Source organism: Podarcis melisellensis (genome assembly GCF_964234715.1).
Source record: "Podarcis melisellensis genome assembly, chromosome: 3".
NCBI classification, from domain to species: Eukaryota; Metazoa; Chordata; class Lepidosauria; order Squamata; family Lacertidae; genus Podarcis; species Podarcis melisellensis.
In genome coordinates this window covers 52,859,044-52,887,033 of record NC_138530.1, presented here as the reverse complement: position 1 = coordinate 52,887,033, position 27,990 = coordinate 52,859,044, and the positions used below count along the sequence as shown (strand labels likewise).

The following is a 27,990-nucleotide window of genomic DNA, read 5'->3' as shown; positions in this document are numbered from 1 at the left end:
CTCCTCCCGCCTGTCACGTGACGGCACGCTCAGCCGAGCCCTCCGTGACGGAGGCGCTCGAGGGGGTGGGAGTAGCCCCGCGCAGCCAATGAGGACGCGCGTGGGGTTTTCGGGCGGTGCGAAGCGGCTTAAAGGCCAGGCTTAAGGTGCAGCAGGACCAGCCGCCGAAGCAGGACCTGGAGGAGGCATGGATGCAAGCGGGGAAGGTGTTGTGCTCGTGGCTGCTGTCAGGACCCCGGTCGGTGAGTGGGAGGGCGCGCAAGGCCGGCTGCGGCGGCTTTGGGCCTGGAAGGAATATTTTACCCAATGGAGAAGCTCCGCTTCCTTTCTGATCTTGATCATTGATGTAAACCTCCAAAATGTATTTTGTCTAGTTAAGTTTTTAACCTCTATTTTCAGCCCATTTTATTTTATTCTATTGCTTATGGCTAGTGGCTGATGCAAATAGGGATTCTTCTGATCTGATCTTTTTGATTGCGGCTGGAAAGCGAAGCACTCGCTATCGCAGTGCCTGCCCAGTATCATTTTAGCGCCCCTCCAGTTGAGCTGTAGCCCATTTCTCGTGGAAGGGGAACTGCAGACTCGAAGGAAGGGTGGGGGCACTTTAGATTGGCCAGCCCTTCGTGGTTTTAAGAGAGGATGAAGAGTGCGAGTATCCGAAGATGAGCTGTCGTTTTGATCCATTAGACGTCATCCCAAATCAACGTGGTGTTGGCCCTAATCCAAAGTTAAATAATATTTTTGCGATTGCAACTACATGAAAGGTCTTGTCAATTTTGACTAAACTCTTCTCTGTTTTCATGAGGACTGCAAGCTTCTAGAGCCATTTCCCCCAGATCGCCCAAACCTAACCATGCAAACATGTCTTCTCGGAAGCCAGCTGGCCGCGTTGAGTTCAATAGAACAGGCAACCTAATCTTCATTTCGGAGTTTCTAATTTTCGTGGAGTACTTGTGGCGCAGAGCCGGTGGTAAATATTAACGTGGTCACTCCAGGCTCCGCCTCGCCCAGTGATTGGGTAGGAACTGTAGAGCCACCGGGTGGAGCAGCCCTGTGATTCCTTCGTGAGAGGCGCTGACGAATCGCGCTCTTCCTCCGATTGGCCTGCGCCGGGTAGAACCATGAAAGCTCGGCTCGCTTCTGTTCTCTCATTAGATTAACAGAACCTAATGCTGCTCTTTAGCCAGTCCTCTGCAAAGAGATGGCTGCAAGATAGAGGCAGTGCCGGATTTACGGATAAACTAAACAAGCTCTAGCTTAGGGCCCCACTCTCTTGGGGGCCCCTAAACAATTTAAAGAAAAAAAAAACACCTGGATGTACATTTCCAAAATATAAGATAAAAAACAAAATAAAACCTACATACAGCAACAGTGTTTTGTGTTGTGTAGGTTCCTATGGTGTAAGTAATGGGCCCCGCCTGCTAGCCTGCTCCCTAAAATAGCACTGGTTTGCTCATTTCTATACATAGGGTGCCTATGATGTAAGTTACTTTGATAAAATACATATTGTTATGTGCAAATGGCTTTAGATACCTGTTAGATCCATAAATTACTATATAGCATATATTCAACACAAAAAACTGCAACAATTTGTTGTTGACAAAGGGCAGCTGGACATATAAAGGGCCCCATTCCCTTCAGTAGCTTAGGGCCTCATCAAACCTAAATCCAGCCCTGGGTAAAGTACGTGGCTCTTGGGTCATGTGACAATGTCCTTGGAGAGAGGGATCCAGGGTCAGCAACTCACTTTGGGAGAAAGCTGCAATGCCAACTCCTGATCTCAAAAATGCAGCTCGAGTACCTCTGAACATGTGCAGAGTTGTTTTCAACATTGATTACCTGTGACATGTCTTTATAAGGAGTGTGTTTCCTCTGTGTGTAACCGCAGGACAAAATAGATTATTGCCTCTACTTTAATGCAGCCTCTTATCTGCTTCGACAAGTTTACTCTTTTGTCTTCTATTTAAAAATCATCTTTCCCCACTCTTGATAGTCTATTTTTTTATTCTCCATACTAACTCTTAATATTCACACTGGTTATTGCACAACTTAGCTTTAATACCTCTGCCTCTCTCTTTTTTTATTTGGCTTCACACCAGAGTTTCCAGTTTGACAATGAATCCGTTTTTTAAACCCATTTCGCACAAAGCAAGTGTGAAGAGCGGCATAGGCAGTGTGTGTTATGGGGTATGTTGCATTGAGGAGAGAGTGCTTTCCACCCCAAATTTAGATGATTTTGAGCATGAATGACTGAAACTGAAAGACAGCAAAATAGAAAACAAACCAAAGGGAGCCTTTATTTGCATAATACTCAATCACGGGTGTAACCAAGGGGGGGTTGGGAGGCCAGGTGCCCCCCCAATGATCAACTAAAACAATAAAAATACTTAACTGAAGTTCTGCCCCCCCACAACATAAAGCCTGCCCCCAACAATACGTCTGCTCCCACCAACATAAATCCTTCCTCATTTAAATTAGTGTCTCATTTAAATTAGTGAGACCCAATTTTAAAGTCAGCATGGACAAGATTATGTTTCACTTATGCACAAAGATTTACTAGGAAACATAATTTGAGCCATATGTACAATTCCAGTTGTGCAACACCCCACCCCATATTACTTCATTTACATATGCCTTACTGGACCTGGATTCACAAACCTTTTCCTAAAGTACTTATTTAGTGCTTGAAAAAGGCCTGTCTGTAGTATAACAACTTAACTTGCATTTCATCTAGGATCCTTCAATGGTGCCTTGTCTACTTTGCACGCCCATGAGCTGGCTTCTGTAGCCATCAAGGAAACCTTGAAGAGGGCAAAAATTGAACCTAAAGAAGTATCTGAGGTTATATTTGGACAAGTCTTGGCTGCAGGTATGTCTTAAGTGAACCAGTTTTCTCAGGTTCTGGTCTGGAATCTGTTTTGCCCTCTTCACTAGGGCTTTTGTAATACTTGGACAAGATATGCATTTATACTATGAGTCATATTTTTTTATCTTCCTCTATTGTACAGCTTACCTTCTCTTCCCCTGTGTAAGTAGGGTTGCCAGCTTACAGCAAGTTGTCTTGTAACCTTTCATTGCCCCTGGCAGCCAGAGATGAAGCAACTGTGACTGCTCCTTCTCAGGTCCTGGCATCTGCCCTCTATGTCACAACATATAGGACTCCCCATGTGCCACATCAGTCAGAACATGTGGTGGGCCGCACAGCCAGAGAAGAGGCTTCATTGGTAAGCCACAGCTCTCTCACCTCCGGCAGCACCGAGGGTATTCAAGCTACAACAGTTTGCTGGATTGCAACCCTACTTACCATTTTTATTCATCTCAATGCTGGTATATCAGATTACCTGAGAGCAAACACTTGGATTTTATTTGTGAGCAGATGGTAGCGAACATCCTCATTTACTCTAATTCATTTAATTTAAATCTCAGAAGGGAATTCCAAAATAACCTTACCTCAGGTTGCATCATAACTCATGGAAGTTGGTTTATAAGGGAGCAGTTGTCTTCTAAGCAATAACTGCTTAGTAGGAAGAGTTTCCCTTATCTTGAAAGGTCAACATCTAGAGTTTAAAAGCCTGTCACAACACATCCCTACATGCTAACCAAGGGGTGGGGAGCCTTCTTCAGACTGAGGGCAGCAGTCCCTTCTGGGCAGGGGACGCATGTCAGTAGAGAGGGGGAAAGAGCAGAGGGAAAAGTCGATGGAGCAGTTGAGGTGAATTTGCACAGTAGGCTACTTTCTCCACACTCGCACATCCCTCTCTAGCCTCCACCCCAAGAGCCAGATAAAGAGCTCTGAAAGGTTGTATTTTGCCCTTTGGCCTGAAGTTCCCTACTCTCCCTCATTCTGCGAATGAATCTTATAAAAATGTTCTTTGCCCACTCATGAGTTTCCAGTCCACAATAATCCTATTCACTATCGATGCTCCCCCTGATACCTTCTCAGTCCCTAACCCCGGTTCATACTTTCTTCCTAATCCCTTGCTTGCTGATCCCCTCACAGTCTTCCCCAATCCAAGCTAACCTGAGATGGTCTTCCATGGTTAGGTGTCCTCTAGACGGTTGCCTACAGAGAAATTCCTTTGGGGGAGGGCTGAGGTGACATAGGGTTCCCTCATAACGAAAATTACCTTGGGGTTGAAGTTGCAGAATTCGGGTTGCAGCACTTCACTGACTAGAACTTATCATGGGAAACCAGGCACCTTCTTTCTAATTGGCAGAACTGTTGTGCAGGGTTGAAAAGTGGTCATGAAGCAAGGAGGTTTTATTTTGACTCCTGGAAGGTGCCCAGAAAAGGAACATGAAGACGGAGGGAAGGTGCAGAAGTTGTGTCAGTGGAACGTGGGAGTTCAAAACTAAATGAAGCCCAGCTCATAGGAATGTTGTAATTTATCCTGAAGGCACGGAAGCCCTAAATCAGGTGTCAGGGAAGAGCAGAAAACACTCTTGACACCAGTAAATCCAGAGCAGAGGTGACTTGAGCAACCCAAAGGCAGGTGTTTGAAATGCAGAGTTAAGTGTAGGTTTTAGAAAGCAGTGTCTGGTTCTGCAAGCAAGAGCCCACTTAAGAACAAAACAGGATGCTTGAGAATATTGTAGCCAAATGGTGTTTCTGTGTCCTTTTTGCCTTTTCATATGGAAAGGAATGGGGAGGGCCGAAAGTTGGGCAGGGGGAAGGAATGAGAGCAATTGAGCCTGGTTGTCTCTGCATGCTGATGAATTCTTTCTATTTCTGCAGGTGCTGGTCAGAATCCTGCCCGACAAGCCAGTGTCGCCGCTGGGATTCCATACGAGATACCTGCTTGGAGCTGCCAGATGATATGCGGTTCAGGCCTGAAAGCCGTGTGCTTAGGCGCTCAGTCCATCATGGTAGGAGATTCCAGTATTGTAGTGGCTGGAGGCATGGAAAGCATGAGCAAGGTGAGGCTTTTTCTGTTCATAAAAGGGCCCTCAGGCCCTCAGACCTAGTTGGTTCCAGTGGTTTGGAACAATTCTCAGGGTAGAAAGATTTGGACTAGTTCAGAATAGCCATTATTTGCATGGTGGAATCATTATGACTGAAAACAAGGCTGGGTCTAACAACATCCCCAAGCCGTAGACATGGGGCGGCAGAGAGTGTGTGTAATTCAATGGTTCAGTTAAGTAAAGTTAGACTCTGGACTTAATTGACTTAATGGGGGCTCCCCTCTTTAGATGGCCATCGTTTCACTTCACAACACAGTCCTGCTGTGTTAGAAGCCTTCCTGCTCATTCCTCTCTCTTTTTGCCCTAAAGTCCTGACATCACCAGTAGTGCAACCCCATCCAGAACAGGTAGGATCCACTTCTAGGCAACTACTTCGCCAACTGAGCATACCTTGGATGTCTCTGGATTGACCATTTGCCCATGTATGGCCTACTCAGATCATCATCAGTCCTCCAAGGGCTCTGGAAGAGGTATACCCTGTCACCTCCTACGCGATTCTTTCAACTGGGGTTGCATCTTCCATAAGCAAACCTTGTACTGCGGCCCCTTCCGTAGACCTCATTTGTTTACAGAAATCGGAATAGCTGTGACATGACAAGGGACTGGCCAGAAGAGACTTGATTTCCACCCACCTCCAAACAACGTCTTTCTTAGAATTCTAAATGTGTCAAAATGATTTGCTTGTAGGCACCTCACGTCATTCATATGCGCAATGGGTTGAAGATGGGGGAAGCCTCCTTGCAGGACACTCTGATCTTGGATGGTTTGACAGATGCCTTCTACCACTACCACATGGGAATAACTGGTAAGCCGTATGATTCTTCCAAATGGCATTGTCAAGTGGGTGGGGGAAGAGTTCAATATTGGATATTATTTTTATTTATTAAATATTAGATAGACCCTTTCAGCTTTCGCATTTCCTTCAGCAATAGCTTTAAACATTTATTTAAGCAACAGGCATACCTTTCCAACAAAATAGATTTGATCGTGTCGTGAGTGAGTAAGCATTGAACGTTGGAGGCAGCAGGTTCCCATAGTTCATTACTGAACTTTTGATGCAATTAAAGCTGTGCTGTGCATATGGCAATGTGACTCTTGCTGCATCTTGATAATGAGTATATACTCCCCAATTCCTGGTTTCAGCTGAAAATGTTGCCAAGCAGTGGCAGGTTAGTCGAGAGGAGCAAGATCAACTGGCCGTACAGTCACAGAACAAGGCTGAAAATGCCCAGAAGGCTGGCTATTTTGATAAAGAGATTGTTCCTGTTTCTGTGCCTTCTAGGAAAGGTGAGTATGCATTCATAGCAACAACTGTTCTGGGTACAGGGCGCATGACTAGTTATCATGATCTGGATCTGTTTCTGTGCTTCAGTTCTTCCTCTGTTATCAGGGATAATGATCTAACTCAGAGGTGGGTGGAGTCTGGCCCACAAGATTAGTAACTTACATTGTCACTGTGCGAAGTAAAGCGGAAATGATGGATGGTAGCCATTTTACTGCTGTCCGGCTGCAAAGCAATTTTTCAGACGTCTCCTATTTGAAACGGTTCTGAGCCAACATTTCCTGACCTTCTGAAACTTTGCCTTAAAGTCTAATTCATTTAACAGTGCAGTGGTACCTTGGGTTAAGTACTTAATTTGTTCTTAACCTGAAATTGTTCTTAACCTGAAGCACCACTTTAGCTAATGGGGCCTCCTGCTGCCGCCATGCCACCGGAGCACGATTTCTGTTCTCATCCTGAAGCAAAGTTCTTAACCCGAGCTACTATTTCTGGGTTAACGGAGTCTGTAATCTGAAGTGTATGTAACCTGAAGCGTATGTAACCCGAGGTACCACTGTAAATCAAAAGAGAGGTGGAACCTCAGAAGCCGAAGGTTCCATGGGTTAACTCTAAGCAGTATTGTTGTTGCGTACCTTTGTATGTATTGGAAGTAGACCGGAGCCCTAGGCATTCTTTCGTGGGAGCACAGAGTTGTTATGAGTTGTTGTGTGAGTGTGTCTCCCCATTGTACTGCAGTGGAGGGCTGGCTCTGCAAGCACAGAGCGACTGCTTCCATAGAAGTGAATGGGAGAGGACAGGATGGGGTATGGGTTGGGGGCAGGGAGATGAATTTCCATTTGGATAGGGTTCAGAGATCTTAGGTTCCATTTTAACTTCTACGTAGACAGTTCTTTCTGAAATACTTGCTGCCTTGCAGGTCCGGTCGAAGTGAAAGCGGATGAGCATCCTCGCCCTGGTACCAAGTTGGAAACGATGACAAAGCTGAAGCCTTTTTTTATAACTGATGGAACAGGAACTGTGACCGCAGCAAATGCCTCAGGTTTGTTTAGGATGTTATAAACCATTTTTAATAGTGCGTTTTAATTTTGTAACCCATCCCAGGACCCGAGGGTGAAGGGTGGATGATTAAGGATCATAATGGATACCACTTAAATATAATGCATAAAATGCATCTGCTTCAAGCAAGTTTTATTTAACTTCAGGCAGATACAATCGGGAATACTTGGGGCAGGGGAAAGGCATGTATTTTCTCCAACCACAGCTTGGGGCATTGCAGTGGGGTGGGGGAGGGGGAGGGGGCGGTGGTTGTTAGGCCTTTCCTCAGTAGAGACTTAGGACTCTACTAGACTGGTAAAGAAAAAAACAATTTATATGCATTGTATGTGTGAGAACATTGTTTTCCCGTTTTTCTCTACCTGCTTTCCCTGTTTAAATTTACAATGCTATACAATTTACAATGCTATAAACTGAAACGCTTCTTTGATGTGTCTAGATCCAGCCTTAAAGACCAGTACAAAGTACTGTTTGTAAAATACAGTTTGCCATGCAGAATCCCCAAAGCCTCTTTTAAAGTGTTGTGTTGTCCTTCAAAGTTGAAAGGCGTGTTTCTGTCCCTCATGAACCCTCAAAGGGGAAAACTCAGTATGGACTGAGCACGCTCAGTGGGCCTGGAATGCTGATGACAGACGGCGGGAGAAATGGAAGCCCTGTAGGAATGAGATGGGAGTGTCCGGAATTCTGTACATTTTTTTGCAGGTCCTACTTGTATATACTTAACCCGATCTCAAAGTGCTGTTATATATATGTAGCCAATGCAGCAGCACCAAGCTGGGAACCCCCACCTTTGTGGAAGTACAAAGAAATGTATAAATCTTTAGGGGAAATCTGCAAGGGGAGAACCCTCAAAACTTCCCAGTGAGGAATAAGCGTGCTCAGTGGCCGCAGGATGCTGATGGGCTGGGGCTGGGGGAGGTGAGAATGGAAAACGGATGGATAAGCTGGAATGTTTTGAATCCCGAACAGGGGAACTGAGCCATACCGCAACATTTTGTGGCAGGTCACACTTTTCAATATACCATCCTTAAACAATTTGGTTCGCCTAGGGCTTGCCAATCGGAAGGTCAGCGGTTTGAATCCCTGTGATGGGGTGAGCTCCCGTTGTTCAATCCCAGCTCCTGCCAACCTAGCAGTTTGAAAGAACGTCAAAGTGCAAGTAGATAAATAGGTACCGCTCCGGCGGGAAGGTAAACGGCGTTTCCATGCACTGCTCTGGTTTTGCCAGAAGCGGCTTAGTCATGCTGGCCACACGACCCGGAAAAACTGTCTACGGACAAACGTTGGCTCCCTCGGCCTGTAAAGCGAGATGAGCGGAGCGCCACAACACCAGAATCATTCGCGACTGGACTTAACTGCCAGGGGTCCTTTACCTTTACCTAATACTGATAACTTACTGATGATTACAATTTTGAAGAAGATAATGTTGGAATTCTAGCCCGTCACGGAGGTATATGCCTATCTGTTCAGGCACCGGCTGAATTCCTTAGACCTCCCTCCGGCGACTCCCGGCAGGAAACAACTCACATGAGGTCCGTTCCGGCGATTTTCCTCAGGCTGTGAGGAAAACACACCAACTGCTCCTCTCTCCCCTTTGGTGTCCCCAGGGAGGGGAAAGAAGCAGACAGAAATCTATTTACATCTTTTATTCCTGTCTTTTACTTCAGTACAGAGAAAACATGTCTGCACTCATCAGCAGTTAGAAATAAACTCCACCCATGTCCTTCCAGCACAGGTCATATGACAAACCCACTGAGCTAACATCCGGTGCTCAGTACAGAATGGACTGCCCCTTTGTTCCCATGGCAACAGTCACAAACTTCCTGTTTGGCTTTCCAGCCACAAGCAGCAGTCTTGGCTGCTATAGCCTTTGCTTGCTGCCGCATTGCTGCTTTAGAATAACATGCTCCCCCTAAAGTATCAATGCGTGCTGCGAGCAAAGCGTCATCCAGAGAAGAAAACAAACAGTTGTTATACTTATAACATTCCCCTGTTGTTTCAGTTCCACCCTTGGAACTACCCGCCACTGGTTTTACCAATGTACCTCTCTGGTTGTGTGACTTCCAAGGAATGAGTGCATCTGCATTACCTTGGTTAGCAACTCTCTGTTGTGCCTTTTTCTCTGGCTCAGACACAGCTTCAATTTGACCTTGGTCGTTTACAACAGCAACACATAAGTTAGCAAACTCTTGTGAATACCTCTTGGGTGGTACACCCTTCGTTGCTCTCTCAGACCTACGTAAGAGGTGCTGCTCTTCTCTACTTTCTGGTTCAGCCTCTGAACTCTCTGGAGAACCAGTACTAAGCTTAATCAGTGGTTCATCCTCCTCTTCTGAGGGTCTAGTCATTATCTGAGATTTCCTCTCAATGACTATGACAACTGAGCTGTCTGAGCTATCGCTGTCATCATCAGTACTACTGAACTCAATAAGATCAAACTCATCATCATCATCATCAGAATCATCATCACCTGTGGGAAATGTTGGAACAATCACTCTCTCCTGTTCAGGAGCACTCTCTAGAAATTTTGTGAGAATCACTTGACCAGATTCAGACAAAATTACTCTGTAGAGACCCTTTTCATAACCCACAAAAATGCCTCTGGCATTCTTTACTCCACCTGGAGCTTCTGTTCTCACATGAGACCCAAAAACCTTGAAATGGGCAACAGAAGGTTTTCTGTGGAACAGTTTCTCAAAAGGAGAACTTCCCAACTCTTTTGAAAACTTTCTCAACCACGTGTAACAAAATGACATTAGCGACTCAGCCCAATACTCATGTGGCAGATGTGAACTTAGCAATTGCGCATGCATTCCCTTTTGCAATTCTATGTTCACCCTACTACAGACACATTTGTTCCAAGCTTCTTCGGAACTAGCTGTTTTGTGTCTAATCCCTTTCTTCTTCAGGAACCTCTGGAACTCCTGTAAAAGAAAAATTGGCTTCTCATCTGTGCAAAGACAATCTATGTCAGCATCATGCATGTTTTTAACCTTGTCACAAAACTCTTTAAACCTTTCTAAGGCTTCTTTCGGTCTCTCCAAAAGATAAATCCAGACAAAACCTGTAAAAGAATCAACACATATTAGGTAATACTTTGCATTGCCTCTAGATGGTGCTAAAGGACCAATCACATCAGCATACACCCGCTGAAATGCCTTGTTGACCCTCGAGGTGACCTGCTTGGTGTTCTTCTTGGCTACACCTGTAAAAGAGATCATGTTAGAATCACAAGAATTACATTCCATGTAATCACTTTGATCAAAAGTCAACAAATACAGTCCATCTTTCTCTTTGGCAGAAAGATACAACTCTCCATCTTTGTAGATCTCGCAGTTCTGATCATCATAGGACAGTTTTAGTCCCTTCTTGGCAATCTGCGAAACGCTGAGCAGATTAAACTTCAAATCTGGAACCAAGTAAACATTGCTTATAGTCAAGTTCAGACTTTTAAGATACACAGTCCCAATTCCGGTGGCTTCAAGCTCTTGACCGTTGGCTAGTTGCACAGCGAAGCTTTGCTTCTTAAACGTAGAAAATAGTCCTCTGTGTCGACACATATGCTGCGTGCATCCGGTGTCTAGGATAAAGAAATTCCCCGCTTCTGGTGTGGCTTTTAGCGACATCAAAGCTTTTGCAGTCTTTGCCTTTGGCTTGGTGTGACCTTTGTCTGACGCTTCAGACTTTGTGGAGCTCGCCTTAGCTCCTCTGTTCCGACGTGGCTTCTTACAGTACCGCTGAAGATGCCCAATCTGGTCACAATTGTAGCATCGGACAAGGTTCAAAGCTACGGCGTCTCCTCCAGTAGCAACAGCAGTAGGGGCGTTAGAACTCCGTTCTTTGCTCCCCTTGTCCTTGACTTCCAGGGCGGCAAGTCTGTCATGTTCATTCAGCACGACGGCAAAGACCCTCTCCGAAGTGAGATCCGCTGCTGGGAGAGACCCCAGCTGACTGGCAACTGTTTTGTAAGTCCGATTCAGACTGTTGATCACCATGAAGCAAAACACTTCCTCCTGCAGACGGAAATTGCGTTCCACCATCTGTTGACGCAGAAATTTCATTTCCGTCAGGTGCGCTTGAACATCTCCATCAGGCGCAAGCCTCAGGTTGGTCAGCTTCTCAAAATACAGCAACGCTGAAGAACCTGCATCTCTCTGATGTGTCCTTCTCAGCGTGTCCCAAACAACTTTCGCGTGGTCTAAATCTTGTATGTGGATCAACTGCGAATCTGACACGCACAGAATTATAGCAGTTCTGGCCTTCACATCCTGTGACTCCCAAGCACGCGTTGGTGCTGCTGGAATGGGGTTCTCAATCACCCCAAACAGTCTCTGATTCTGCAGCAAGGCCTTCATCTTAATAGACCAAGATGCATAATTGTCACTGGTCAGGAGGTCTGGAGTAGGCAGGCCTCCCCCCCTCTTGGCATCCATTTTGAGTCCTTGCATTGACTCTCAAACACAAGCCTCTAAAATCCAATAGCTGGCTTGTTTACACTCTGTGCACCTGGCAGCTCTCAACGCTGGCTGCGTTGGAAATTTCCAAGAGCTCCTCAGACTCTGTAGTCAAAACATTCCATTTTAACTTTCACTTCTCCTCTCTGAGGCATGGCCTTCGTTGCTAAGCAACAGCATTCCTTTTCCTTGGACAGGAAAAACCACAGGAATGTTTGGAATGCGGTTTCTCTTTAGACTGGCACACTAGGTCATGGGGATAAGGATTTGGCCCACTGGCTAGAAAAAGTTAATTCACTCCTGTGCTAATAGGCAGCTGAAGGGCAGAGGGCAAAAGATTTCTACTATGGTAGTTCTATCTACTTTCAGGTTTTACTCTACCTGGAGAACGCTTTCAATGGCATGTTTTGAGTCTCAAGCTGTGTCCCCTCTCTCTCCCCCCCCCGCCCCACTCCACTCCAGGTCTAAATGATGGTGCTGCAGCTGTAATTCTCATGAAGAAAGCTGAAGCCCTTAAACGAGGTCTTGCCCCTTTGGCACGGATTGTATCCTGGGCCCAAGCTGGTGTAGATCCTTCTGTCATGGGGATTGCGCCTGTCTCAGCCATAAAGAAAGCTGTAAGTAATATATTGGGAACAGGGCGAATCTTTTCAGAATACAGTGGTACCTCGGGTTAAGTACTTAGTTTGTTCCGGAGGTCCGTTCTTAACCTGAAACTGTTCTTAACCTCAAGCACCACTTTAGCTAATGGGGCCTCCCGCTGCCGCCGCACCGCCAGACCACAATTTCTGTTCTCATCCTAAAGCAAAGTTCTTAATAAAATGATTTTAGAATGTTGTATCATTTTACTTTTGTTAGCCGCCCTGAGCCTCACTTCGGCTGGGATATAAATAAAAGTTGCTATTATTATATTATTATTATTAACCCAAAGTACTATTTCTGGGTTAGCGGAGTCTGTAACCTGAAGCGTATGTAACCCACTGTAGTTGGTACCACTGTAGTTGGTTAGTCTTGAGTAACAAATCTTGTATTAAATATATATTCTACTTCCTCCCGAACGATATACTGTATTTTTCCGTCTATAAGATACCCCCATATATAAGATGCCTGCTATTTTGGGGGGCTCAGATTTAAGAAAATGGGGGAATGGAGATGTATCTTTGCATAAGACGCCCTTTAATTTTTGACATTATTTTTTAGGGGAAAAACCTAGTCTTATATATGGAAAAATATGGTAATTTTAAAAATGTTTTGGGCAGTGCCATTTTTCTAGAAAAAGAGGTGCTGGAACTCACCATGAACGCCTCCCTTGTTCTATAATGGCAATAGTGCCCACCTGAAAGGTGCCGGAACATAGTTCTGGCTGAAAAAAAAGCCGATTTTCAGAAATCTTCAGTGCATGCTAAATTACTGTTTTCCAAGCAATGCACTCCTTTAGTTTCTATGAATAAATCTAAGACATTGGCACACATAGTTTCTGTGAGACTCATGCTATTTAATGAGCCTATGTGTAAAATTTTACATCTTCCATGTTAATGGGAAGGCTTCAAACATTATTTTTAAAGTCAATAACCAGCTGCCCATAGCATTACCCTGTTTTCCAATGTCTGGAATCTAGTTGGTTATATTCTGCTTCTAAAACCTGAAGGCACACAGACCAGCTTTGCTGCTAATTGCTTGAAGCCTTGATGGTAATTACTTGTTTGCCCTTCTGCAGCTGGAAAAAGCAGGTTGGACAGTGGATCAAGTGGACTTGTATGAAATCAATGAAGCCTTTGCTGCTCTAGGTTGTGCAGTAACAAAAGAGCTAAAACTGAACCCGGAAAAGGTACGTCCTGAAAGCTCAATACTGGAATCATCTAACCTTATCTGACAGAGAGATAATTAGGTACAGCCTCTCTCAGATAAGGTGGAAGGCATTCAGAATAAATTTGCATATATTGGGGGTTGGTAAATATAGAAGGGCTCATTTCATTTGCAGAAGGGGATGATTTGGAGAGTGGAGAGCCTCCTACTGGAAGAAAAGTGTACACAGGTTTGGTGGGTGTTGAAACTGTTGAGGGACGGAGGAATTTACAAAAGCCGTTTCCTTCCTCCAGTGCAGGAATGGGGAAACGCAGGCCCAGGGGCCAGATGCCCCTCTCTAGGCCTTTATCTGGTCCTCGAGACTGACCTTGCCAGGCCATACCACTCACTCTCCGAAGTGATTTTGCCTGCCAGGAATGCGTCCTTTACTACAATGATGCATCTCAATTGCATCAGAACTTGGTCACACCTCCGTGCCCCCTCCTGGTAGCTCCACCAAATCTGTTGGCTACCAGCCATTGCTGTGTTGCTTTGAAGAAACTGGGGGTCACTCGCCTTGCAAATAGTGAGTTTACCTCCCTCAACTCCCAGGGTTACAGCCATTTTTTTCTGGAATAAATGTTGCTTATCAACACAGCTTTTAAAGAGAATTCACACAGTATTGCTGCCGAGCTATCACATTAGTGACTTTCTTCACCCTCACTGGTCCTTTTTCTGACTTTATTTTTTAAAAAAACTATTACAGATAATCTCTCCAGTGAAGGCTGGTTAGAATGTCATTGAGGCATCTCCCTTCTTGCCCCTTTGTCTGCCTTGTTCTATGGTATACTTGAATTTAACAGGGACACTTAATTTTTGTGGCAGGTGAACATTGAAGGTGGGGCTGTTGCCCTTGGCCATCCTCTTGGAGCATCTGGTTGTCGGATCCTTGTTACGCTTGTGCATGCACTGGAACGAACAGGTGGAAAACGGGGGGTTGCTGCTTTGTGTATAGGAGGAGGGATGGGCATAGCCATGTGTGTAGAAAGATAATGGAAGTGTTTCGGTAATTTGTATTTGTTGCATGGCTTCTAATTAAAACTGAAACTGTCTTAACTGCCGCCTCTTCCTTCAATTACTGTGACCACGTCACTATCTCAATTCCATCATTGCAAATGTTGTACCAACTTTAAATTACTAGTACTGTGTTGTATATAAACACATCATATATACTGAGATCCATATAGTCACAGGCTTAAAATAGCCAATCCCTCTGCTGGCTGCTGCAGAGAGCCACCCCAGCACAGAGCAAAAACCCTGGATACTGCAACTTTAGCGCTAGGCATAACTGCACAGCATTCCTTGGTGTAGAGAACCAAAAGCGTTGTATAGTGACTTCTGTTAAGCCCTCAAAAGCTCTTAGCCACCTTGCATTTTATTGTGCGCTTAAATATCAGAATATGAGGACACAGCCATTTTTTAATTTTAAGTAATTAAGCAGAAGTGCAACAGCTTCATTAACACACTTGTACATACAAGACTACAAAGACTTTTACAGGAACAGTTGGAATAAAAATGCATTTAGTCTTCAATTGCTCCAGAATGAACTGCATCTTCATAGCATCCGCCTTTATCACCTTTACTTTCAGGGTGCAGCTTAATAACATCATCGATTCGAAGAATAGTAATTGCAGCTTCTGTTGCAAACTTCAGACTCTTTGTTTTAACCACAGTAGGCTCAAATACACCAGCCTGCTTGTTGTCACGTGGCTTTCCATTGATTAAATCAAGACCAATCCTTTAAAAACAAAGTTAATTGGTTTAATATTCCCAAATGAAGAGCTAACTTTTAATCCCAATTTTGTAACATTTTTGATACAGCGAGAGCAAGTCAACATTTAGCTCCCGTGCTCTTCCTCAAACCTTTATCCATTTTTGTCAACCTTGTACCTGAACGAAGTACACCACCAGAAAAACCTACCTTGGCAAAGCTCCTGTTACAGACACAGTGCTTAAGTCATTTTTTAAAGATGATTTGTATTGAGTGCAGGCATATTAAGACTAGAATTAACTATATATGATAGCTATATGTTATTGGGCTTGTGACAAACAATTCCACTTCTTTTTGCAATGACACTTACCATTTCAAGTTTTTGCGTTCTGGATTCACTTGAGCTTCATTGTGAAATGCCCTGAGTTTTGCAACAAGATCTATAGCATCTTGAGCAGCATTGACTGCTAAAGTGTTTGGAATAACCAGAAGCGATCTTGCAAATTCTGCAATAGCAAGCTGTTCACGTGATCCCTAATTAAAAAAGGATTATATATTAGCATTTCAGAACTGTAATGCAAAAGAACAATGCCTTATTAGCAATAAATAGTCTATTGTGCTGAAAGTTAGTTAGTGATCCCATATAGGTATTCAGAATAAACCTATCCATTTTTAAAATCAATCTTACGTTTAAAAATTCCCAATGCATCTTTCAACAATTATTAAGTGAATTATGGCTGCTCTCAACTGAAAAAAAGAACTCCAAAGCTACAATAAAACAAAGTTCACAGGCAGAAGTGTTTCCAAACATTTATTAACTAGAAACTTACCATGCTGGTTGCATAATTTTCTAGGTAAATAGAAAGTGCTGCTTCAACTGCACCACCTCCTGGAACCACAGACTTTGACTCTAATACTCTTTTGACAACACAAAGAGCATCATGCAAGGATCGCTCCATTTCATCACACATGAAGTCATTTGCCCCTCGTAATATAATGGCAGCTGTAGTCCGTGCCTTAGTACTGTTTCAGAAAGACAAAGTGAAAGGTCCTTATTCCTGAGTTAGTTATCAAAAAAATTAATAGCTAATCTAACCAACCCTATTTAGCTATATTTTTGAGTTACTCATTTTTCATTATGTAGTTAACAACTGAATTGTGTCCAGTTTTATCAAGAAAATTCATGGTCTCAGACTAATTACAGAGGACTGAAAATAATCTATCCCACACATATAACTGCTCACACAATTTAAAAGGCACCATAGCAACTATCAAACAGGAAATTTCAAAAGATGTAGCAAAATATGCTGGTGCCAATACTTTATGCAAGAGAATAATTCTTACTTCTTGATTAAGATTAATTCATCATCACAAATTCTTTCTTGAACCACTTCTTCTGCTTGTCCCAACATTGACGGTTCAAAAGTTTCTTCACCTTCCAGATTTGCCAGGGTTGAACACAGAGTGGCTTATAAAAAACAACACACAAGCAAGGCCTTTAGTATGCTTCACAAAAGCCACTTTCATTATGTCAAACAACCTCACTCATATTTGGGTTTTTAAGGTCCAACAAGTGGCAGTAAGCAACGTGTTTCTATATATTTAACTTCACTACTAACAAGACTAGCAAGCTGTGGTGTTAAGATTCAATGCTGAGATGTCTGTAGTTACCTCCAGAAGCCTTAGCAATACGTTTAAGATCTCTTTTTAGAACTCTGCGTATTCCCATGGCACCAGCATCCGCAAAGTATTTCAGACACATATCATCAATTCCACCAGTAGTCAAAACGACATTTGCGCCTGTGGCCAAGATCTTTTGAATTTTCTCTTTAGTGATGTCAGCCTCTCTGCATGAGAGAGTAGGCATGCATTAGTTAAACAGAAACAAACTCAAATATGAAATTAGTGGTCGAAAAGATAAAATGCTCCATAAAACTAGCTGTGACTTAATGTGCGATCTATCTTCCCAATTATATTAATATCCATTTCATATAAAAGACTTTCCAGACACGCATACAGGGCCTCTGCTAAAGATCCTTAAAGATCAAAAGTAGCATTTTGAAATGAGTTGGACGCCTGTGCAATTGACGTGATCGTAATGCCCAGTCCCATATAAAATCTTTGCAGACATATCTCAGATTAACTCGTTTCCAAACCAACTTCAAGGACAGCTCTACATACTATACAATTTTCTCATTTGAAGGTTACCAGAACATGCATCACCACTATCAGAGACTGGTAAATTAATAAAGTATACAACTTTTCCATCCAAACCCAGCTGTCTAGCAATAGACAGAAGCATAAGCCTGTGAGATAGCTGAGTTAGTAAAGCTAAGAGTCCTATGCTCTCAGGATTATGGGTTTAAGCCCCATATGGGACAAAAATATTCCTACATTGCAGGAGGTTGGACTAGATGACCGTTGTGGTCCTTTCCAAATCTACTATTCTATGATGCAAAGGTTGCTAGACCCCACAAAAAGATGGAGCTACATCAGATGTAGCCCTACTGCAGCCTTTCTTTGTAAGGTGCCCGTCAGAGTATTGCTGGCACTAAAACTTCCATGCATGAGCACTGGTCAGATAATAAAAGTTGTAGTCAAATCATCTGGAAGGCACTAGGTTTGAGAAGGCAGCTCTACTGCTTTCAGTTACGGTACACAATTACAAAGATTATGGAGCTCCTTATTCAGGTAGATGAGGAAGCAAACTTGTGGGAAGGTAAACTGATTTAATTGATTTCAAATTAGCCATGAGCTTAGATTCACACACCAACACTTAATTAAAAGAAATCTGCTGCCGCTCTTTATAATCAACTTGAATTGAGCTGATTCTTTGCAAGAATAGTGATAGTTTGGAATACACTGCTTCAAAATTCTTAAGATTCCATATTTGCCCCTTGTTCTTTTTAAACATGTTTCACTATCTAAGACAACCTATATATACACACTATCATTTTAGTTCCAAATGTCCCCCAACAGCATACCTCTGCCTAATCTGGTCCAGTTTTTCAGGATCTGTGACTACGACCTGAACACCAAGCTTCATTTTAGTCTTCTGTAAGCTGAAGTCAAGACATGCAATCTTTGCATTTACTATTCTCTTGGGCATACCTTTAAAAAGGAGAAAAAACATACACATCCTAGGTTGTTTATTAAAATACAGTATTTCAAAATTATTTTTAAAAATCAAGTTAGGAATATTCTTTAATATGTGCTATTAGTAATTCTTGTAGCAAAGTTATTCACCAAAGACCCATTTTCTTGAAACCCACTCTGTTCATAAACCCTCTAGGCTAAGTCAGTGTCCATCCATTCAAATCATGCATTATTGGTTGATACACTTTTACACCACAAATCTTTAGACATCTACTAAAAAGTGAGTCCCACTAAATTCAGAGGGCTTACTACCAGGTATGAGGGTGCAGAATTGCAGCCCGAGACAGAAGAGGACCAAGTGTCTCCTACAGTTTATTTAGTATCATACTTTCATGTTAAACACAAGTGTTAACTATATTTAATGCCATCTACTAACACCTAGGATTCCTCAGAAAAAGAAAGTGCATGTACTAACACAAAACTCTATTGGTTTGTTGATAAGAATGTGACCTTACTTTGGGAGCCCACAACACAGTTCAACGCATAGCCATTTACAAGAATGCTCTCTTTCTGACTGCGACCATGTGCCTTCAAAACGTTAATGGAGTTGATGGGATAGTGTGCTTGCCCTTTTGAATCTGTGTATTTTACTGCAAGTGCAGCATCCACTACCATGTTGGCAAAGAAGTCACTGTCACTATAAGAGCACTGTTAAGGAGAATAGGAGCAGTTGAGCATCTATTGAATTTACTGCACATCTCACATTAAAAAGACATTATAAATATCCAAGAGGGTTTCATAGCAGCCAAGACTAATGCCATTATACAGATGCAAGTTCTCTGGAAAGACATTCTTAAAGGAATGCCAATGATATCAGGATTAGACCATGCCTTTATGCCTCCCCCACTACATATCTAAGAAAAATCGCTATTTTTCTCTTCAAGGTAGCACTAAATACTTTGCTTCCACAAACTGAAAGGATACATTCCAATGATTTTGGAGGACATTGATGTTTTAGCTGCATTAATAAGGCAGTCCCTGCCCAGCTCATCTGAGTTAATAACAAGGTTCTCATTGATGTATCGGACTGCTTCCCTGTTGAATAAAAGCACAATTTTTACAAGGTAGTTATGATTTAATTTTAATACTCTCAATGCTTTGACTACTTACAGAAATTATAACATTAACAGTAACTTCATCTCTTTGAAAATGGAATAAAGGCTGAAAATAAGTTATTTCCTTCAATGGCCAGCCATCACTGCAAGGATAGCTTATGAAAGAGTTTTAAAATACTACGCAACATATAAAACAACCAAGCTGAACCCAGCAAAGAATAAAATACAACCTGGATCAATGAGCTTAATCACAGCAACTTAAGGCTGCCATCCTATGGTGGCTTAGAGGGTGTGCGAGGGTCACAGACAGAATGGATCTCCTACACCTGCAGAAGGAGGCTGATCATCTCAAATCTCCTTCTGCAGGTGCAACAACCTCTACCATACTTGCTGCTCTGACAGTGGTCAAAGACAAAAATGTGGTCCTGCAGGCTTGTGAAATGAAGAGGACATTTGAATCAGTCCTGGGTACACTTAAAACAGCACACACACACAGACGGGACTTAGTCCAATACACCTGGAAAGCATCAGGTTAGGAAATGCTGACACATAAAGCCTATGGCAGCTGTTCTGCCAATGTATCTCTCCTTACCTTCAGGATAAATTTCATATGATTGGCCTGTCAGTATGCTAAAAACCCTACATAAAGTAAGTCTTTGCCTGGTGTCAAAAGGATAGCAAAGTGAGAGACAGCTGATCCTCCCTACAAAGGACATTCCACATGCAGCATAACACCAGTGCTCTTTCCCTACTTGCCATCCACCTTTCTTCTGATGGCTGGGGCCATTAAATGTGCTGTCACAAAATAACATGCTGCCCTAAACTAAAAATCTTAAAATTCAATAAAACTAACAGGGAAGGTTGAAATTGCTCAGCAGTAGATTTCACCACTGAACAGTTTTCTTACTTGCAAGCGAGACGATATCCGCTAATGACAGAAGTGGGGTGAATTTTCTGTTTAACCAACTCATCTGCATTTTTCAAAAGTTCTGCAGCAATGATCACCTGTTAGAAATAACAGAGACACGATTTAACAATATGCAAGCTATTTTGTGAAAAAATTACAGCATAGTCAAGGCATAAGCTTAATGAAAAAAGAATGATGGTCTTAATGTGGTTAAGTTCATTCTCTTTAGCAGATAGAAGGTATCATTTGCAGGTCACACTTCTTGCTTGCTCTGGAGGGACCATTAAATTAACTTTCACATCCTTTCTACTTTTTCCAAGATTCCATGGCTTAAGAGGATTTGGCGCTGGCCTGGCAGAGTTGCCCTAGCTTATCCTGTCCACCATTGCAAACAGCAGCAGCTTTTGCTGTATGGGGCCCACTTCCGCTCATAGCCTGGGAGCTGAGTTCTCACCCCAAGTCCATGGCTGCAATGTCTTCCTCTTCAAAAGATAAGCACTTGAGAATACCTAGTGTCTGCGTAAAGGAGACATATCCTATCAGATGTCTGCTCCTTAAGAACCACATGTATGTGTCCAAAAACCTAACCCCCAACCAGCCCAGGCTAGGTGGAAGTGACACGGTAAAGAAGAAAAAAAAGCCTGTAGATTATGATGCAAGGATAAACGTAGCTCAGTATATGCCTGTTGTCTTGTGGCAAGCAGGACCAGAAACTGGGTGAAGAAACAGAAGGCTCTTAATGCAGAACAGCATTTTTCATTTGCTTCCCCTCCAATTTTGACACAGTTCTATTACCCTATCAGTAATAACCAATGAAGTCAGAAATGGAACATGGGTTGTCCCAAAGGCATTTAAAGAGACTGGCCTGGCTACAGAAATGGAATCCAAATATGGTCTAAGAATTGTATTTGTTGGTTCTGTTGCTGGGCCAGACTTTAACAACTGCAGTGCTTTCCCAGGCAAATCTTCCAAAAAGGAAGTTGCTACTTTTGCTTGCTGGGAGATGGGGAAATGATGGCCCCATTGTGTTTCCTTTGTAGGTGGTTACTTCTGGCTACTGCCAAAGCAGGCAGATAAAAGCTAAGGTTTGTTCTCATGTTAACGTGAGAAATTACTGAGTTCTTTGTGTAAATCACTGTGTGCACGAGGATGGGATGAAGAAAAAACGAATAAGCATCTTTCAGAGTACAGAAGAGAGTATACTCATCCCTATGCTGTACTGATGCCAGTCTGTCATTCAGAATAGCCAATGCAGTCCCAAAAACTTTATTCTTCTGCCTCAAGCTACTCCATCTTTTAATTGCACCACACCCTTACATGAACTTGCAAGAAAGAATAATCCTTCTGACAGTAATGTGTAACAGGTGTGTTTTCTTTGAATCCAAACTACAAGCATGCCCAAAATAATTAACAGTATGTACTGCCATTTCATATAGGATGAATACATTGTCAATATTCTCCTTCAGACCTTTGGCAGTCATTTATTTATCCCATAAGCATAGCCACGTATTTTGCAATGCAAATAAGTGGTAGTCAAATGGGAAGACTTTCCCTCCAATTATAACAGTAAACACAAGTAACCTTGTAAGTGGGTTCAAGAGCGTAACCTGTTTAAAGATAATTCATGGGAGAAAGGGCCGTATCTAATGCGGCAGCTCCTCTGGCACTAGGGATGTCTGTGTGCACAACTGGTCTTCAACTTCCCCTTGTATCCCTCTAGCCTGCCGTGTGCCCTCAAAATCAACTCTAGAGGACTGGAGGACCTTCCAGAGTAGATTCCAGAGCTGCAAGAGGGGAGGAAGAAAGGAAACCTAAGTGCTACTGCACCAGTGGAACCTTGCTAGTGCAACATTAGATACAGCCCAAGATCTTTTAGAGGAGCGTCTCCACCCCCATCGTTCAGCCCGGACACTGACGTCCAGCTCCGAGGGCCTTCTAGCAGTTCCCTCCCAGCAAAAAGTGAGGTTACAGGGAACCAGGCAGAGGGCCTTCTCAGTAGTAGCACCTGCCCTGTGGAACGCCCTCCCATCAGATGTCAAGACAATAAACAACTATCTGACTTTTAGAAGACACCTGCAGACAACCCTGTTTAGTGAAGTTTTTAATGTTTTGATGTCTTAGCACAGGGGTCAGCAACCTTTTCCAGCCATGAGCCGGTCCCCCGTCCCTCAGACCATGTCGTGTGTTGGACTATATTTTGGAAATATATATGAATATGAATTCTTATACCCCACAAATAACCCAGAGATGCATTTTAAATAAAAGCACACATTCTACTCATGTAAAAACATGCTGATTCCTGGACCATCTGTGGACTGGTGGTTGAGAAGGCGATTGGGCCGCCTTCGGCCTCCGGGCCTTAGGTTGCCTACCCCTGTTTTAGCGTGTTTTAATTTTCTGTTGGGACCTGCCCAGAGTGGCTGGGGAAACTCAGCCCGATGGGGAGGTTATAAATAATAAATTATTATAGTTCTAATTCAAACACATTAAGCTGGAGTATGTAATTTTTAAACTGTTTATCAAGTCTGTGTTAATTATATTATTTCGGCTTGACAGGTTGATTGAGCGTACTTCGTTTCAACAACAATAAATGAATAATCCTTTATGTGAAACAGGCTTTTATAAAATAGGCTAAGGAATAAATAGACATAGCAAACCTAACATTAAGTGGTTGCAGTATTTTTAAAACATCAATACAGCATCTTAATTTATTATGTATCTAAAATAAATCATATATATGCTGTTCAGATTTCAAAGCAGACCTGAGTGGGGCAACACAGAACAGTATTGTGCTCCCAACCTTTTTTCAGTGCACATGAATCTACAAACATACACATACCACAGAGGTGGTCCCATCTCCAACTTCTTTGTCTTGTAGCTCTGCCAGTTCACACAGAACTTTTGCCGCAGGATGCTCTACCTCCAGCAATTTCAGAATAGTTGCACCATCATTAGTAATGGTCACATCCTAATATTCCAGACACAGAAATAAATAATGATTGTTACTTAATATTAATCACAATTATGAAATGTAATAGGAAATAATATGCAAATAATCATAAAGAACTGCTTAAGGGTCACTAGGGACTTGCTCAGGGGTCCCTAGTTTTGGACTAACATTTCTAGCTGTCAGAAAATGTCGCTGCCAAGTTCCTCTGCCCAACATCAGCCAAGGAAGCCCCCCCCCCATCCGATTTTCCTCAGGTAAGGACAGGCTGGGAGAATGTCACCTTTGACTGACCCTCAACATACAGTATCAGCACTAAGCAGTCTGTTTTCTGCTGCAGGTTTTACCAAGCAGCAACCAAGCAAGACCCCACCTCATTTTTCTGCTTCAGAGAAGGAACAGTTGGTGAGCTTACTGGTTTGGTCCTGCACATTTTGGTCATACAGCTACCAAATAACCTCCAGCTTTCCTTTCAGTATTAGAGCTGAGAAGAGGGCAGGGATAACTGTGAAGCTGTTGGGAAAATCACCACCCACCCCTTTCAGCTTCAAAATGAGGATGGAGACTGGTTGCTTTTTACTCTCACTACGATGAGCCAAAGCCCCACAAGTCTTAATTAAATGCCCATTAAAGGGACATTTTGCCCATATTTTGCAAGGCTGCTGAGAATGGATAACTGAATTAGCATGTATCTTTACCCAATTCTGTTTTAAGCCAAACCCTTGTGACAAACAAGTTATGGAAATTATTTGAGTACAGTAATGACCATTCATAATGTAAGAATATTCTTCACAACTGAGAGCAGGGCAGTGGGATGGGGGAAGTGAAGACAAGCTACAACAATTAACCATGATGTTGTTCACTGCTCCTGCTCAAGCTGCACAGAAAAAGCTATTTGGTTCCTGAAATTAATTCCGATTGTGCAGATAAAATATAACTGATAGAATTCTACAGAATGGGGTAGTAAGTGTGTGAAAACGGTCCAGATGCAATGATCCCCAGGCATGCACCTCCAGATAATAATAATCCCCAGATAATCATCATAATCATCCTCCTCCTAGTGCCCAACCATCTTTACTTGGTCTTAAGTAGCCAACAGCCAGGTACAAAATGTGCCCGGCGAATTTTGAACACTGAAACACATTAAAAAACATGTTTAATTCAGGATAATTTTACAGACTTACTGAAAGACATATCCTAGTTGCACAGTGCACTTTTCTCTTAAAATGTACTCATAGAAAATAGTATCTACTTACACCAATGTCATCCACCAACATTTTATCCAAACCAACTGGGCCAAGAGAACTCTTCACAATATTGGCAATGGAAGCAGCAGCCATAACTGTTCAGAAAAACAGATACATTTTCCTCTCAAATAGCGCCAAGTGTTTTTCTTAAAACAATAGGTTACGTGATACAGATGCTGCCATATATACACTTATTTAAATCAAATCCTTTTAGAAAAGTAGTTAATTCTGGTTAAGAAAACCAAACTTACCACTTTGTTTAGTATTTAACTATAGTAATACTGTACCTCAATGTTATTTGTCCATGGTTTGAATGGGGGAACAAGTGTTTTGCGGAGAACGTCTAAGATGAATCAGAGCCTCCACAAGTAGGCTCTGTTCACAATCCATCCAGTTTTTCACAAGGAATGGACCACACAGAGTTTGTAATAGGCATTTTCTAGTGTAAGTACAGATCCATTATAACAGTTCCATGAACAGTGTGTCTAAATCTTCTCAGCCTCATGTGCACAGCTGAACCAGTCCAAAAGCAATGAAGTACATTTGCTGTCTTTATAATACTGTACTATGTCCTGCCATTTAATATAGGAGGAAGACAGTGTACATTCTTCTCCTTCAGACTATGGCAGGCTTTTCTTTATCCCATAAGCATAACCTCTTATTTGGTAATGCAAATAAGTGGCAGTAGAATGGGAAGGGTCCAACTCCTATCCGAGCAGATTCTAAATAAACTTGTAACTGAGCTTGGGGGAATAGCTATATATTTTAATTCAATAGATTAAATGCAGTTTATAATGTTATAAATATGCACAATAAGGATCAAACATGTTTTTAAAACAAATATAACTTCTTGTATGAAACATTAAAATGTAACCTCTCACCACAGATAAACCAAATGCCAGCAATAAGCATATCAATGCAAGTTCTCAATGGGGAAGGGGAAAGACAATGCTGATCAGGATTTTTAAGTTCCCCTCTACTTGTTACATTATCTACCACTACTTGGGATTTCATGTAAAATGAGAAAAACGCTGGTAACATTTAGCTTAAAACAAATCTATAATCACTAGCCTAAATCTAGTCACCAGTGATTTTTAAAATAACCTATTCAGCAGTTTATGATCATAGCACTTCTTAAAAGAAAATGTGGTTTCAACGTTATGGTGCAAGATAACACTAGTACAGATTTAAAATGACATTATTTTGAACTAATGGAATTAGGCCAACTGATCACACGTTAAGATTCTCTTGTCTGCATTACACTCTGACAGAACTTTTAACCCATGGAGCCACTTGAAATTGAAAATTACATCCCAATTTAATGTTTTAATTACAAATCAGCATCAATAATTATTTTTTTGTGGTTCTGCTTTGAAACGTATTTTTTCAATCAGTTACATTTCCTACCGGAATAGGAGTGGGCTGCCGAAATCATGGCATGGTTTCTCATAAATCCTCAATGCATCCAAATCGGGCTTAACAATGTGGCTAACCAAAGAGAGAAGCTTCGGAAGCGAGCCCTGCCATATTAGGAAGCGAACTGCGCGCCCCCAGTCACTGAGCCGCCAATTCTCGCGGAGGCTGACGGAAAAGGAGCGGCTCCATCGCACATGCAAAAAGCGAATTATTTCACGAACGCGAGAGGAAAAAGGACTTGATCGAGTGACTCTCAGTTTGATCCTCCCGATAGATCTCTCCCCCTCTCTAGAGGCTCAGGAAAGGGACGCCCGTGGGGCAACCCAACGTTCGCTGCCTTGGCCAAAGGCCGCCCGTTCTCTGTGCGCCCGTTAAGCGCAGGGAAGCCGGTTCCGCCTCACACGCGCGCCCGCCCCATCAGCCCCCGGCGCTAGCGGAGCCGAAGCCACCGTTAGCCTCCTGAGAGGGTTTCGGAAGGTCCCGAGGAAAGTAATGACCATTCCTTCTTTCGTTTTTTTTTACCGTTCTGCGTGCGGACATGCTCGCCGGTGCCCCGCTCTCCGAAAACCGCCAAAGGCCCGTCGAACGCCATCTTGACGAACAAAGAGAGCGAGGCGGCAACGCGCGTGCAGCACTGCAGACCTCGCGGCGCAAGGCTTCCTGGGTAAGCCCGCCCCTCAAGGCGGTGGCCGTTGGGAGGCTCCTAGCGTCATCTTCGCCGGAAGGGCGTAAGAGATGAACCAATCAAAACGCGGGGCACAAGTTTACTCAGGGCCTGTCTTTTGAGTTTTGGGTGCTGATTGGACCTTGCGCCCAAACCAGCGTAGCAACAAGTGAGGCGGTTACATGTGTTCTAGAAGATTCTAGAAAGTGGCCGGGATCCGAGGAGGCTCGTTTTAGGAGAATTCCCAGGTTGAATAACCACTTAGCAGCTCCTTTCCCAACCATTTTGAAGCCACTTGGGGGAAGCTAGTGATATTCCAATGAATTATTATATATATTTATTATTGTACTGTTCAGAAATTAATCTGATGAATTCATTCCGGCAAGCGCCCCCCCCCCCGCGGCATCCTTTCACAAACGACAGAAAAATCAGAGCCGTAGTGCGCAAGCGCACTTTGGATTGTCAAAATCAATCTACAGGGGGTTGGTGTCGAAATCGAAGACGTAAGAAAAAGCGCCGGACCGCTCCTCCTACGTAATAAAGGCTACGCCGGATATGAGCGCACTGTTCTCTCTGTGAGCCTCGATCGACTACGGAAAAGATAAAAGAAAATGTAGAGGGAAATCCCACTGAAGAGGCGAATTCTGGGTTTTCGGTGGAAAAGCCGGTTTTAGCTGTGAAAGGGAGGAGGGGAGGTTTTCTGTGGCTCCTATACGGAACCCAAGTCCCCAAAAGACGTTCCTACTCTTTTACAGATCTTATTTCGTGTATTCCTCGCTCCGTTTCTAAGCATTTAAGGCATGCAAAGTCCAATGCCAATATAGTCCATTCTTGTAGCTTGAGGGAACTAAGATTGAAATATCGCAGGTTAGAGATGAGTTTATGAGACTGGTTTAGATTCCCTTCCAAATCCTCCGTGCAAAACGCCGCTGGGTGTGTAGCAGTGGTAAACCTGCATAAACTGCCCTCCTGCAAACTCTTCTTCCAACCCAAATTCTGCGTCAGTTGGTTGCAGATGCCTTGCATTCCTTTTACATACTGAAAGCGCTGCGCAGTTGCATGTCCAACAATAGATATAGGGAATATTTTATTTTTGCTGGCGGATCTCAGTTCCAATCCGGGAGAGGGAAGTACCTGAATATATCAAGTCTCTCATTTCGAAAACTACGGTCCCATCTATACTCTCGGAAAGCTATGGGTCTGTGGACCCAACATCAAGTCATTAACTCAAAGCGCTGTTCGTATAGGACCTTTCTATGGAGGAAAGCGGGTGGATTTCCTTGAATTGACC

At 43.0% G+C, this 27,990-nt stretch overlaps 2 protein-coding genes across 2 annotated transcripts; one reads left to right on the top strand and one right to left on the bottom strand.

Moving 5' to 3' along the window:
* Positions 1–83: 83 nt before the first annotated feature.
* On the top strand, positions 84–14,652 carry ACAT2 (acetyl-CoA acetyltransferase 2). Its single transcript, XM_081905265.1, has 9 exons — positions 84–242; positions 2,735–2,869; positions 4,736–4,917; positions 5,650–5,767; positions 6,106–6,249; positions 7,161–7,283; positions 12,214–12,368; positions 13,469–13,579; positions 14,422–14,652. Exons 1-9 carry the CDS (start codon positions 188–190, stop codon positions 14,587–14,589), a joined length of 1,191 nt encoding a protein of 396 aa, XP_081761391.1. The 5' UTR covers positions 84–187; the 3' UTR covers positions 14,590–14,652.
* A 345-nt stretch (positions 14,653–14,997) lies between these two features.
* TCP1 (t-complex 1) lies at positions 14,998–26,717 on the bottom strand. Its single transcript, XM_081905264.1, has 12 exons — positions 26,558–26,717; positions 24,629–24,714; positions 23,265–23,393; positions 20,426–20,523; positions 19,388–19,498; positions 18,919–19,100; positions 18,292–18,418; positions 16,979–17,154; positions 16,652–16,775; positions 16,138–16,330; positions 15,678–15,841; positions 14,998–15,334 (listed from the first exon to the last, which is right to left on the bottom strand). The coding sequence occupies exons 1-12, from the start codon at positions 26,625–26,627 to the stop codon at positions 15,118–15,120; spliced, it is 1,677 nt and encodes a 558-aa protein (XP_081761390.1). The 5' UTR covers positions 26,628–26,717; the 3' UTR covers positions 14,998–15,117.
* Positions 26,718–27,990: the final 1,273 nt, after the last annotated feature.